Source organism: Oxyura jamaicensis, chromosome 2, assembly GCF_011077185.1.
Source record: "Oxyura jamaicensis isolate SHBP4307 breed ruddy duck chromosome 2, BPBGC_Ojam_1.0, whole genome shotgun sequence".
NCBI lineage: Eukaryota > Metazoa > Chordata > Aves > Anseriformes > Anatidae > Oxyura > Oxyura jamaicensis.
The window spans coordinates 61,951,064-61,965,324 of record NC_048894.1 but is presented as its reverse complement, the minus strand read 5'-3'; the positions used below and the strand labels follow the sequence as shown (position 1 = coordinate 61,965,324).

The 14,261-nt window shown below is 43.0% G+C and overlaps 3 protein-coding genes across 7 annotated transcripts in view; 1 reads left to right on the top strand and 2 right to left on the bottom strand.

Moving 5' to 3' along the window:
• The window catches only part of BMPER (BMP binding endothelial regulator), a 157,630-nt gene extending 148,113 nt beyond the window's left edge, over positions 1–9,517 (bottom strand). For 3 of the 4 annotated variants that reach the window (XM_035316955.1, XM_035316956.1, XM_035316958.1), the window contains exons 1-2: positions 7,997–8,298; positions 7,083–7,168 (exon numbers count right to left, since the gene is read on the bottom strand). In XM_035316955.1, the coding sequence (XP_035172846.1) occupies positions 7,083–7,168; positions 7,997–8,117 (207 nt within the window). In that variant the 5' untranslated portion in view covers positions 8,118–8,298. Of the gene's footprint in view, positions 1–7,082; positions 7,169–7,996; positions 8,299–9,023 lie in introns of those variants that run through there. The other variant, XM_035316957.1, reaches the window with a different exon arrangement.
• LOC118161514 (WASH complex subunit 3-like) overlaps positions 8,430–14,261 on the top strand; it is a 47,400-nt gene continuing 41,568 nt past the window's right edge. Inside the window, exon 1 of one of the 2 annotated variants that reach the window (XM_035316971.1) lies at positions 8,430–8,635. In XM_035316971.1, the coding sequence (XP_035172862.1) occupies positions 8,453–8,635 (183 nt within the window). In that variant the 5' untranslated portion in view covers positions 8,430–8,452. The remainder of the gene's footprint in view (positions 8,636–14,261) is intronic. The other variant, XR_004748061.1, reaches the window with a different exon arrangement.
• BBS9 (Bardet-Biedl syndrome 9) overlaps positions 11,543–14,261 on the bottom strand; it is a 335,690-nt gene continuing 332,971 nt past the window's right edge. The window contains exon 23 of the mRNA XM_035316948.1: positions 11,543–11,568. Coding sequence (XP_035172839.1) covers positions 11,558–11,568 — 11 coding nt within the window. The 3' untranslated portion in view covers positions 11,543–11,557. The remainder of the gene's footprint in view (positions 11,569–14,261) is intronic.

The following is a 14,261-nucleotide window of genomic DNA, read 5'->3' as shown; positions in this document are numbered from 1 at the left end:
GCAAAAAAAACACACTGAAGATAAAACCATTCATTCTCCTGATAAAATAAGAACGGTTTTCTGCCAAACTGAGATAAGCTCTTGCAACGTGCAGGACACCATTACCTAAGGTGCGCTTATCTATTTGCAAAGCTGAGAAAGTGTGGGATAGAGGAGTGGACAGTAAGGTGGGTTGAGAACTGACTGATTGGCCGAGCTCAGAGGGTGGTGATCGGTGGCACAGAGTCCGGCTGGAGACCTGTGACTACTGGTGTTCCCCAGGGGTCTGTGCTGGGTCCGGTCTTGTTCAACATCTTCATCGACGACCTTGATGAGGGAATAGTGTCTGCCCTCAGCAAGTATGCCAATGATACAAAGCTGGGAGGAGTGGCTGACATGCCAGAAGGCTGTGCTGCCATTCAGCAAGACCTGGAGAGGCTGGTGGGCTGGGCAGGAAGAAACCAAATGAAGTTTAACAAGAGCAAGTGTAGAGTCCTGTACCTGGGAAGGAACAACCTCACGTATCAGTACAGGCTGGGGGATGACCTGCTGGAGAGGAGCTCTGAGGAGAAGGACCTGGGGGTCCTCATGGATGACAGATTGATCATGAGCCAGCAGTGTGTCCTGGTGGCCAAGAAGGCCAGTGGGATCCTGGCGTGCATCAAAAAGAGCGTGGCTAACAGGCCAAGGGAGGTGATCCTCCCCCTCCACTCTGCCCTGGTCAGGCCTTACCTGGAGTACTGGTGTTCAGTTCTGGGCTCCCCGGTACAAAAAGGACAGGGATCTCCTGGAAAGAGTGCAGCAGAGGGCCACAAAGATGATACAGGGCCTGGAGTATCTTCCCTATGAAGAAAGGCTGAAAGAACTGGGTCTGTTCAGCCTGGAGAAGAGAAGACTGAGAGGGGATCTCATCAATGTGTACAAATATCTGAGGTGTGGGAAACAGAAGGATGTAGCAAACCTCTTCTCGGTGGTTTGTGGGGATAGGACAAGGAGCAATGATGGCAGCAAGATAGAGCACAGGAAGTTCTGCACTGACATGCGAAAGAACTTCTCCATGGTGAGGGTGACGGAGCACTGGAACAGGGTGCCTAGGAAGGTTGTGGAGTCTCCTTCTCTGGAGATATTCAAGGCCTGTCTGGACACCTACCTGGGCAGCCTGCTCTGAGGAACCTGATTTGGCAGGGGGGTTGGACCTGATGATCTTTCAAGGTCCCTTCCAACCCCTACAATTCTGTGTTTTCTTTGCAGTTTCTGGCTTCTCGCCTATCACTTTCAGCTGGCATTTTTGATCCGTTCATTTTAAAACTACATCCACCACTGGCCAGTGAATAGGTTATTCTTGGATTGCTGCTTGCTTCTGGCAAAATGTTCAAGGTTCATGCAGATGATGATACATGAGCACAAAATGGCACAGCTCTCCTCACCACCATCACTTATCATCATTGTCACTGCTGAGATCATCTCACCTTCAAAACATTCCACACTCAGAAGCTTAATTCAGGCTAAGTCAATTCTGTGGGGTTTTTACATTTTCATCCTGTAATTATACACAGGTTCTCATTTCACCTATTTCCGACGGACTGTAACATTTTTATGTCTTTTCCATGCGTATGTTGAAGTATATATTTCTTGAAAGAAAATGCTATAATATCAGGTGTGAGACTACTTCTATTTTGAGTTTTAGATACCTTTCAGCCAAAAAGCTGTACCAACAAAAACTCTACTGCATTTGGTCATTTACTATGCTGTACCAAAGTTGAACTTAAAATATTCCATGCCTATTTTATATGCTCACACACATATAAAAGAAATGTAATCAAATGTTCCCCTGATTCTCCATTAATAGCATTTTCCCTTTGACATTTCAAAATCCTCAGTAGTTATCTGCACTACAAAAAGTACAAAACTTACCAAAATGTGGTAAATTTTCACATTTGTAAAGTTAATTTTCTATTAGCACAAATTCAGTCAGGCTTCTGTTACCCTCAGCATAATACTTTTAGATCAGAAATATAAATATCTGCATCTGCCAGACAAGAAGAGTTTGGTTTCCCCAAACTGCAGAAGGTGTATAAAATGCTCCTATGGATTGATATAAACGCATTTTTCCACAGATGTGTGAGAATATTTTAGAGGAGAATTTTTGCATTAGGTAGTCTAGTTATAATCCCTTGCAGTCTTAAAGAACTTAATGACTGGAATAAAAGAATCTATAACTCAAACTCAATCAGTATAATTCTATTTTGAATACTATCAAGATTATATATTTTTACCTATAATCCTCATGTCAATTCAGACAGATTCTTTAAAACCCAGACCTTTTCATTCAACTTCATAACCCACGGTTTCACTACTTTGATTTTCTAAAACCAGCAGGACACGAGATTTTCTAACTACTGACCACTAAGCATAAAATAACTTCACAATCACATGTTCTCTAACATTCATTTTTCCTGCTGTCAAGGACCACATAATTATATGAAATAATAGTTCCCGTCTTTTTATATCTTTGGCAAAAATATTTTTTTTCTTCAAAGAGTTGGTTTGCATAGTCGTTGTCACTGCTTGTTATATCCAGCATTTCGTTTCCATTGCCCACCTTCCCTTGATACAGAGCTTGCTGCAGCTTATAGGAATCTTTTCCATCCCTGCATCTGAGAAGTCCAGAGCTATGAATGTGGTTGCAATGGTCCAGTCTATCATGGTATACTACAGTGGTATACTACATGGTATACTACCATGATAAACTACAGTGGCACTTCACAAACAGGACTGCCTGAACTCTTTATATGGCCTAACTTCAAAACAACAATTTTCCAACAAAATTTCCATGTGTCCATTATAACCCTTAGCTCTAAGTATCAAGGATGCCAGCACTTTCTCCAGCTTCTGTGTATAAGACCGTATAACATGAACACACAAGAAAGCAGGTACTTCCAGTTGCCTTCAGCCTGCTTTGTGCTATTCCAGTATCTCAAACGCTATGGAAAGCCAGGTGATGTGATAGCTTTCCAGAGATAACATATCTCCTCAGATATGCAGAACTACAGACATTCAAAGTGGAAGTGGGCACAAGACCAAATGCACACTAGCTCTAGTAAAGACATAAATCACAGTTCTCAAAACCTCTGGATCACAAAGTCAGCTTTAATTTGCCTTTGCTCATCCACATCTTAGAACAAGTTCAGGAAAGCAGATGTCAAAACCTGGTACAAAAAATGGGCACAGCCTACCCATTGTAAGACAGACAAAAAGAAAATTAATGTACTAATACTGTGATTATACCACCCACATCCACTCATAAAGTGCATGTGCATGAAGTGAAAGGGGATGGTTTTGTAGCCAAGCCATTAGAGCAGGAGTTAGGAGACCTGACCTTTCATCACAGTCCTATAAGAAATTCCTTGTGGATAAACCACAATCTCTGAGTTTGATGTTTTTCTACACACACACAGAGAGAGAGAAAAAAGACACTTCTTGTAGACAATTGTAATTAATGATCATTTCCTTAGAGACCAAATTCATCCATGTTTATTAAGTGCTTAGAAATGATTAGTTCGACAGCAACATAACAACAGTAAAGTGTAATTGTAAAAGCTCATATTTAAACTATTGCTTTATGGATGTTTAAAATGACCGTTTTAATGGGCATTATGACCATAAAAGCAAAGACATATACTTTATAACAGAGGGGTCTCCAGATTTTGATCTTGTCAAAACTTACCATAACAAGTAATCACACTCAATAGGCAAAAGCTGAAAGAACTTTATCAGCCTTAACTAAGAGGTAAAAACTTGCAATGATTTTATTAGTTCTCATCTTTCCTACAAGAGAATATTTCTATGTCCTGCAGCTTCATAACAGTTTGACTGAGGGATCACAGGATATTAGCCTAATTTCTTCTGTATCACTAACTACAGATTTTCATCCAATTACTTCTGTGTAAAATTGCATAGTCATAACCAAAACATACTTCTGATCTTATCATCACTTGAAAGCATCACAAAATGAAAAGTCTAGTATTAACCGTAGTGGCTTGTTCTGCTGATTTTTCTCACATACAGAGCTACAGTGTACATACACATACACTCTTAGTCTTACCTCTTTCCCTTATATTAAGGGCAAGCACCAGTGTCATTCTGCGCAATCCATGTTTCAGTTTGAGAAGTGAGGATTTCCAAAACAGAGTTATTGCATGGTAGTTGCAGTGCCTTTTTATTAGAAAAGCATTACCTATACTTTAGAAGTGAATTATTTACAATGTGCTGCACACAAAATCTCCAGCACATTCTCCACTCTGAAATCCTGTATCACTACAACATCTCTTTCCACACATTACAGCAGATGCTCATGAGTGAACTTATCTAATTTGGTAACTAGACTTGGCTGCCTGTAGAAGATCCCCACCAGTGTCCCTTTTGTAATCAAGGTTCAGCGGTTTTTGCTACCAATAACTCTCAAAAGCTTTCATAAAGCAGCACCCTCAAAAGCCAGCATCTGTTCTACCTGCTGTGTTGTTGTTCATGTTCCTACCATGAAAATCAGTCCACTTGGTCTCTGCTAATCAATGAGGATAGACAACTTTTCATTTTGGTCTTTCTACCAAGGCTTCTCAGTGGTATGTAAGGAATTACATTTGTAATTGCACTTTACAGACTTTGTTGAGTTATGGCAACTTATTCATAACCTAAGAGTTTCCAGTTTTTACCACATTTGCTCTTGGAGTCTTACACCTTCCTTTGCCCTCCCAACTAATTTAGCCTGTTAAGAGAAACTGAGCTGGAGAATGCTTTGCTCATGCTGCTTCCCTCTTTCTCCCTTGCTAGGATGCATCCCTGTGCTCTACAGACCACAACTTGCAGAGTCAGTTCTACAAAACTCTTGATGATTAGGTTCCAGCATTTCAGTTCAGTCTTCTCTGATTTCTGAGATGGCAAAGACCTGGAAGGACATTATTTAGATATTCCTTTTCTTCTCAGAGCCATTCAGATTTCCATAACTAGTGTAGTTCTTTATGACAGCTTGCAGTTATGGAAAGGTATCACCACAAGAGGAGACCTGTCATCATCCAGTCCAGTTTTTCAGTTATTTTCTTTATTGTTGTGTTTAAGACAAGTGCCCTTTGTAGAATTTTCTTTTCCTTCTTGGGCAGCAATTGCTTTCTTACCAGAACAGCTGATCAAGTTCTCTTTTAAGAGAACTAGTCTTCCAGAGAAAGTTCCTCACTGAATCACTGTTAAACAATCAATATTTCTAGTTGGGTGGAAGGAAATCTGGTTCTCTTTTCTCTCCTTCTCACAAATCACCACATTAATTCTTTTCTTTCTGCTCTCCCCAGTCCTGTAAAATTGATCTTTTCCTTTGTGGCAGGCCTGAATAAAGGTTTCAGCAACCGGCTGTCCAATAAACAATTGCTTTGGATGCTGCACAGTGTTAAAGTCAGTATCCCCACACCACTTTCCTTCTCCTCTTCTAGGTCTCCCTGCTTTCCTCTCAAGAAAGAGAGATCACATTTATCCTTTGGCAGAAATAAAGTAGAATGTATCCAATGAAGGTAACTGCAGTAAATCATTATGCATCTGTATTCCTAAGAGAATGTGGTACATTTCTTGTGTTGAAGGGAACCAAATACCCTCACTTGCCATTTCCCTAAAGCATCCCCTACAAACCACAAAGATTTAGAGTTCTTACATCCAATGTTTTTTGCACTTCTTCATATTTGTGCACTAAAAGGGTGCTCATTGATTTAATAAGCCAAGGTCTAGAGAGATCTATAAATATAGGAATTTTACCCTGATGCATTATTGCCCTGATGCGCAAGACTGAACTTCTGCTCCTTCACAGATAAATTGCTTCCTAGCTGGTTAACACCAGCTTCCATTAGCCAGAGTGGTGGCAGACATATTTGGGAAGGTGATCCATGATAAAACACAGCTTCATGTCTTTTTTTGTTTTCCCCTTGATTTCTCTACTCACCACATCCCACGCTCCTCCTTTCCCCACCCGGCTGTACTCAGAAGAATCAATAACTTATTCTTTATCACTGTTAGCTAAAAAGTTATCATTGGGCCTCACTTAAAATCTAAAGAAGTCAGTGCAGTGACATGCACCAAACTTGGCAGGCTTAAGATTAAAATTGCCAAAATTGTCTTCTAAAATGCAGTCTGAAATAATTCTTTAAGTTTCTTACAGGCTTATAATTATGTTGGCCAATTAAAATTTTATTTATAGCAATAATAGAAGTGGGGGTTTCTTGATGTTTCAGTCCTAAAGCAGAAAAGATTCTGTACATTGAGTTACTCTGTAACTTCCCAAATGTAAAATGTAGTGCTTGCTGGTCTATACTTCTCTTTGCATCCAACAGCATGTGAACACTTATGGCTTTCTCTTAACTATGTTGTGCAAAGTTGTATTTAGAATAACTATTTTTCAGTAACTCCTAAGTGTTGACTTGTCCAGCTGAATTGCTCCCAAAATGCTTAACTGTGATGCCAAGTTAGAAGGAAAGGGAATGTTTCTCCCCGAAACATGTGCGGTATTATTAACCATTGCATCCCCAGCACAATAGCCAGTGCCATCATGGGAATAAAAAACCCTGTGATGCTTTTTTGATAAAAGCATCACCTGTTCTTTCACTGTCTTTGCATTATAGCACGTATAGCCATGTTGTATCCTTCACCTTGCGCCCCTGTGCCAGCTCCTCAGCTGTTGATGTGCAAAACTGAGCATGTGGCAGCTGCAGGCAGCAACATTTCCTAACCCTACCTTTCACCCTCTTTTCTGGGCTACAGACGAACATTTCTGCGCCTGCCTCTGACTTTGTGAGAACAGTTCTCACTCTGAATTCACACAATATAAGCAACTTCACAATGTCATATTAAAGTTACATATAATTTTGTGCCTGAGAGTTTTAACATCAAAGAAACAATTGCCAGATCATGGATTGGATTACTTTCCATTAGCTCAGTGATGAGATAACCTCATGTTACATAAAGGCCACAAAGGTACCTGAGATTTGATTATGTAAAATATTCCACTCTTTGTGCAGTTACTTTTAGTACAAGCCTGAATGTTCTTATTATCGGAAATCCAAACTTACCAGGCAAACACACATTATACAAGGGTTGTCTGTGATAAATGGTATCTGTAGAATTTCCCCTTCATTTTCACATTTTGCAACGGATCCTGAAAGAGAAATATAAATTTTAAAATATTGACGTATCTCAATTCCCTCATCTGGTTTTGAATGCTGTCCTTGTCACTCTCATTTAACCCCTGCTCCATTCCTGGCCTTCAACTTTAAATTCTGCCTCAATTTGCCCAACTGAAGTAATCAAGGATGCTAAACATTTCTCTAAGATTCCAAAGGGAACCGGGAAATGACTGTCCTTTTACTGGCGCACAAACCTAGACTCTCTTTGTGTCCCAGTTATAGCAAAGAAGGACGTTTTTTCTCTTCTCAGATGACGTGTGGAGAATAACGAGTACTCCATGAAAAGCAGGCTACTTCTATAATGATAGATCCAGAGCTCACTGAAATCAGTAGAAAGCTGTCCATTACACTCCGAGGACTTGGATCAGGAGCTCAGTGCAAGCACTAAAGCAAGCATCTTCCTAATGCGTGACAGCCAATTGGCGAGCGAGTCAAAATTAGCAGGCTGACTGTCAAATGGAATCAAATCAGAAATCCCTTTATGGCCCTAGAGCTGATTAGCCGGTATTGTGTCATGTTGGAATCGCTTCTCGAAACCTAAGAGCTCGCGCTAGGAATTGATTTAGCGTTTCCTTGCATGCTCCAGATATCGATAAAATATAACCCGGGGGTGGAGAGGGGGATACAAAGTGGGGGAGAGGGAAGGGGAGCACAGCTCCTCCGTTCATTCACCTGCCCTGAACCACGCGGTGACACCCGCAGCCCCCTGCCCCCCTCCGGCCCACCCCCCCCCGTCCCCTCGGGGACCCGAAGGCGGGTGGCTGAAGCAGGTGTGCTCCGCGCCCCTCGCGCCCCCTTACCTGTGAGCAGGGAGGAGGCCGGCGCCCCGGGGAGGCAGAGAGCTCCCAGGAGGACGGCGGCGGCGGCCGGGACGAGGCTCGGTGCTGTCGCCACCCGATCCCCGCCGAGCCTGGGCATCATCGTCCCGGGCTGAGGTGCCGCCGCCTCCGGGACGTGCCGTCGGGTGGCGGAGCCCAGCGGCCCCCGGAGAGGCCGCCCCAGCACCGACCGGGAAAAGGGGACGAAAGGGGGTCGCGGGGGGGCGTCGGGGGGTAGGAAGGGAGACGCCGGCCCTCCGGGGAGTCCCACCCCGCGGCGGCACCGGGGGAGGGGACTGCGGGTGCGGGGAAAGCAGCTGTCAGCGCCTGTCCCTCGGTCCCGCACCCCCTCTTTCCATCACCCCCCCCTCCCCTGCCCGCATCCCTTCTTATACCTTCCTCTCCCCATAGTCCCTCCTCCGGCAACCCCCGGCCCCCATGCCTCCCTCCCCCGCGGCGCACACCCGCACGGACGAGCTGCCAGCCCCAGACCCCGCTCCCCTGCCGGCAGATGCCCCGCCACTCCCTCCCCGGCCCCGCCGAGCACCGCCCGGGCCGGCCGCGCCGTCGGGGCGAGCAGAGGAGGAGGAGGACGAGGAAGAAGGAGGAGGAGGAGGAAAGGTAACGGGGGGCCAGGAGGGGAGGAAGCTCGGATCCTCCGGCTGGTCCGGTGCTAAGCGCAAAGCCAGGTGCCTCCGGCGGGCCTTTGGCGGTGCCGTTTGGGCAGGGGAGAGGAGGAGGAGGAGGAGGAGGAGGAGGAAGAAAAGGAGAAGGAGGAAGGACGGGCAGCGCAGCGGCGGGGCTGTGCTCCCCGGCTCTCCGCACCGCCGGCCCGGCCGCGGAGCTCCCCTCTCACTTCCCTCCTTCCTTCTCTCCTTCTTTCTCTCCCTCCCCACCGCCTGTGCTGCCCCCTCTCCCTCCGCAGCACACACCCGGGGCTGCCCCGGAGGGCCTCCCCCCCCTCCGGCCCCGCTCCCTCCCCGCCGCCGCCGCCTCCTCCCAGCCGAACCTGCCCGCCGAGCCCGGCCGTCCCCGGCTCCACGGAGCCTTCAGGGTCCCTCCGATGACATTTCCCACCCGCACGGCCGCTTTCCGCTGCTTCGGGGTCGTTCTCGCACGCAGCTTCTCCGTGCGCATCCCACTGCCGGGACGGTGCGGTACGGCTGGCCCCGCTGCTGTCACATACCAGCCCGCTTTGCCGCTCCTCTTCCTTCCACGGTGATGTTTCTCTGGGGTAAAGGAGCGCTCCCAGAAATAAACCGGGCTGATGACAAGCTGAAAAATGCTCTCAGATTCGTACACGTTCTTGTGTGATTGCTTTGGGCTGGGGATGTGAGCTGCTGTTTCAGAAAAGCTTACGGTAGTGGCAAATCAGGTGCAGGCGGGCCAGGACTATTTTTGCTTTAAATACGTTTTACATCCCAGTTAGATGCAAGACAATCAGCTTCGTTTTAAGAATTAAGCCCAAAAGCCAAGACCTCTGGAAGCCTGCATTGTTGTCCTAAAATGCGAGATACGCACGCCTCATTTCCAAGACCTACCATCACCTACCTTTATGGTAGGAAGCCAAAGTCCTTAAATAGCTACAATTGCCTACAGAAAAGTGATATTGGTAAACTTGTAGAAATCACTAGCAAAATCCTCTCTATCAAAAAATACTACAGTTATTTTTTTATATTTTTTTTTCCCAGCCTTAATCTGTATAGATTGAAGCTGCATAGGCAGATAGGATAATTTAGCTGCCATTAAAGGAAACACACACACACAAGAAAAAAAAAAAAAAAAAAAAAAGTGTGGGGGGGAGGAGAGCATTTGTATTCTACAAAAATATAATTGGGATCACTGCATAAATATAATGCATGTAACCTGAATATATATATTTATATATTTGTGGTAAATGATTCATGATTCGCTTTCATTTACACATAGATGAGCCTGTGGAGGTACATATTACACTCTACTTCAGAAGATTTTCACTTGTCCACGTTTTTTTGTTTTGTTTTGTTTTGTTTTCCCCCATTGGAAAGATGTACTGAATCTATTGGCAAACTGGCCTTTTCTTGCTTCTCTATCTGTAATCAGTGGTTATGTTTCCCTTTTGTAATTCCAGTGCAGCCACAGACCTCCTAAAGCAACACCCATTGCTGCCCTAATAATTTCTGAAGTGACAACTACCGCAGGAAAGTACTTACACCATTTGTGCATCGAGCCTTCTCTTTGTGATGGTCTAAAATTCATTAAATATTAATGTCACCCAGTGTGAGAAACATACAAATCATGAGGGCCTCAACAATTCGGGCTTCCAACTAACAGCAGGGAACTTGCTAAAATACTCCACAAACACAAGTTTCATCTCTTTTATCAAATGAAGACAAAAGGTGACAGCAACTGAACTGCACACTCAATTCATGCTATGACTCATCCATTTAACAAGAGCATGTAATGAAACCATACCTAAGGCAGGGCAATTACAAAGCAATGCACACTGATCTGCTACAGCATCTCCAACACACTGATTTGGCCTAAAACTTACCTCTGAAACAGCATTTGTGGGATGAAAATATGGTGAGTGCTCCGCAGGGTGAGCTCACTGCCTTTGTTTGGCTTTGCATCAGTATCTGGGGGAGGAATTTGCCCTTTTTTTCATTGCTTGGAACACCTGCTAAAATGGCAGCCTAAGCCGTGACATGCCTTTTCTACACCACACTTCACATGCTGTTGGGTGCCCAGCAGAAGAGCCTGCTGAGGACTCACACTGCCTCTGAGTCTCTTGGAGCCCTGGTTCCCCATCTCCCCCTCTCTCTGGGGAAGAGGGGAAATGCTCATGGTTAGGAGCAACCTCTGGTTCTCCTGATGTTGAGAACAGTGACACACCTCTGGGAAAAACCACTCTAATTGAAATCTCTCACAAGGTGAAGCCCAGCAGGGAAGGGAAACATGGCCTTGTAATCCTCCCACCTTAGTTTCACCCATTCAGGGCTACAGGTACAGGCTTTGTCTCAGCTCTTTATCTCTCCCTTAACCTTTCTGAAAAGTCTGTCTTACCAGAGGTCTGAATACTTTCTGGTCATAATGCTGCATTAAGTAGAGTTTCAAGGGTTTGTTTTTTTCTTCCTTTTGCATCCCTGTTTGAATGGGTACTTATTTTTCAGAAAAACAAAAACAAACAAACAAACAAACAAAAAACACATTCAGAGCTGTGGTAACTTTTAACAAAATCAGGGGGTCACACTGAAAGCTGTGTCCTGCTATTGGATATGCACAGAGAGTTCTGTTATAACTGCTAGCATAAAATAAAATTGTAATTGAAAATCTTACCTCCTTTGCATAAGCATCACATTAGTATCACTTCTTATTGAGGGGGTATGTTCATTCGTTTTTTTTACTGGTCAGCCTGGCTTCATTCAGCTTGATGGAGTGTTTGATGTCCACAAATATCTAGTTCATATGTCATTTTGCTCTTTTCTCCAGTGACACTTTCCCAGTGGTCAGCCATACTTGGTTAATAATGTTAGCCATTAGCTGATGATAATAAAATTCAACTTAGCACCCACCTAAAATGAAAAACAAAAACAACAACAAAAAAAAAGATATCTACAGTTAATAATAATAACTGTGAAGAAGACAGCAATCTCATTCATGTCTTTCTTCATGATCGTCTGTTTTACTGACAAGTTAAAATAGCTAGAAGACCCATTATTTATTAGCTAGAGAACTCTTCCAGAACTGAGGGGATGCATCGAATCATTAGAATTCACAAATATTTTCTTTTGCTCAGGAAAATCACTGTTCTAGGTCTTGAGCTTAGGTGGTCCTAAGGGTCCCTTCCCATGTGAGAAAGTATGCAATAAACATGCTACATAGCAATGTGTATATTTTGGTACTGGAAATGTCCCTTTTTATTATTTTTATGTTGTTATACATTATTTTAATGCACTTTCTTAGTATCTATGAGACTTCTCAAAATAAAGAGGGAAACACCTCTGAAAAATGCTATATTGAAGTCTACACTGTATATCTGTGTTTGCAAGGCAATGCATACACAGTGAAGGTGGTTTGCACATCAGATTGAGTTTACCCCTTTCTGTTGTTACTATACCCTTACTAAACATAAGTATTCTTGATCGAATAACTTACACAATCATAAAGAGGGGCACACACATTTGCTGTAAATGGAGCTATGGAAACGATAAGCTTCAACCCTGACAATTCTTGCAGAGAGACCTTTACTTTGGGGAAGTATTTTATTACCATGGTGCATCAACACACAGCAACTGAGAAGCTTGGTAGTAACTCAAAGAATCACAATGTGAATGTTGTCCTTTCATGCGGGAGAACAGAGGGGAGTTACTCTACTTACTGTTCACTGTCCAGTTGTCTTCACTGCTGCCTTTCAAATGCTCATGTATATTGGTCAGTCATTTCTGTGCTTAATCATTTTTAAAGTTAAGAGTATCTACCAGTGTGAAAAAAAAACATTATTTCTTACATAGCCACTTCTCCTCCACAAGATAATATAATTTGAGACTGGCCTAAGTATACTAAAGAGGTATTCCTGACAAGCCCCCTTACTGCAAAATAATCAGAAACCAAAATGGATGTAAATGAGGGCTGGAGACCACACTAAGAGATTTTAAAACTGTAACTGGATTAAAAATGACATATGGTCAAAGTCCTTAAATAAAAGTACAAGAAAGTATCTAAAAGTTACAGTGAGAGTTACTTGAATAAATGTTTATAAATTTTATCAAACAACTCATCATTTTGACAGTTTTCCATAAACTCCTGGAACATGCAAAGCATTCAATTTATATGTGGCAAGATAAAGATAATGAGTAACATTTTAAAAGTTTATTAACATAGAACGTCCTGGCATGGTCAAACTTGTATACTTCTATTGTTTAAATTATGTTTTCTAAGAATTGAAAAAGTTAGCCTTACAAAAAGGAGTTTCTTATTACAAAAGTCTTCAAAATCATCCTCATCATCTGCACTTGTAGAAATGCAAACTGAATGAACAGAGCACAAATTTAACAGTCCATCAAACTATAAACAACAACAATGAAACTTAAAGAAAAAAAAAAATCCTTAATTGCCACACAGAGAAGAAAATATCACTCTAATATGGAGAAAATGGGTCATTCTAGTCTTTTATCAAGTATGCTAAAAACAAAACCAAAAAGTACGTGATGACAGAAATAGTGATGTAGTCTTAACTATGGAAGACTCAGCAGAAGCTATTAAATAGGCTATAGGCCAAGCAAACAGAATAAACTGGCACATGCTTTCATGCCTTTTTGTTACTTCACTGCTGTAAATACAGTTTGTCTTCCAGAGATAATAAAAAAAATATTTTGTGTGAGTTATGTGTTTTCCTCTTAGGTTACCCTTGAACATCTGCTGTGCCTGATAAAGGAAAAGAGCTAATGAAATCACACAGAGTGACATGCATGAGGTATTCTTTTGCTTTGAATGTGAGAGAAATGAAAACCTGCATTTTGCCCAGCTACTTTCCTAGCTAATGACTGCAAGAAATGAGCACTCAAGAAATGTGTACAATATGGACTGATGACTGCAGATGAGGATTGAGCTTCCGTACACTACAGACAGACACCCTGCATGCTCCAAAACCCTTGGTCCCACCCCCCAACACACAAAAAAAAGGCTTGCTTATTCTGACATAAGATTTTTCCCTCCAGCCAGAATCCAGTTCAAAAACAGTGGCCTCTACCAAGCACAGAAAGGCAAAGCTTCGTATTTTTGCCAAAAGCCAAGTTTCCAATTGCATGTATCCTGTAAGTTCATCACTTCTCCCAACAAAACCCTCCCAAAGGAGCTTTCATGTTGCTGTGCTCTTCCTGCTGCTGTTCTTGTTTTGTGGCAGAATTTCTCCCCGGGCTTTTCTAAATAACAAATAAAGGCTTAAAAACTCAGAGGTGACATTTGAGGAGTGAACATAAGACACCAAGTCAGAGCTTCCTTTTGTCCACATGGGTGCCCTGATTCACACTCACATGAGTGAGAGAAGACTAAGAGCCATTAATTTTAAGTCATCTATAATGTAAAGATTATAGCTTGTCGACAATAGCAAGCAAAAGACAAGCTGTTGTGTGGGGCGATTGCTGGCAGATGGCAGTGTTGGGAGAGCAGATCTCCGCAGCGTGCAGCCGCAGAGCAGGGACGAGATGGAGCAGCTTCCACATCTAACCTGAACCACAGATTTGTTTACAGCGATCTAATCCATATG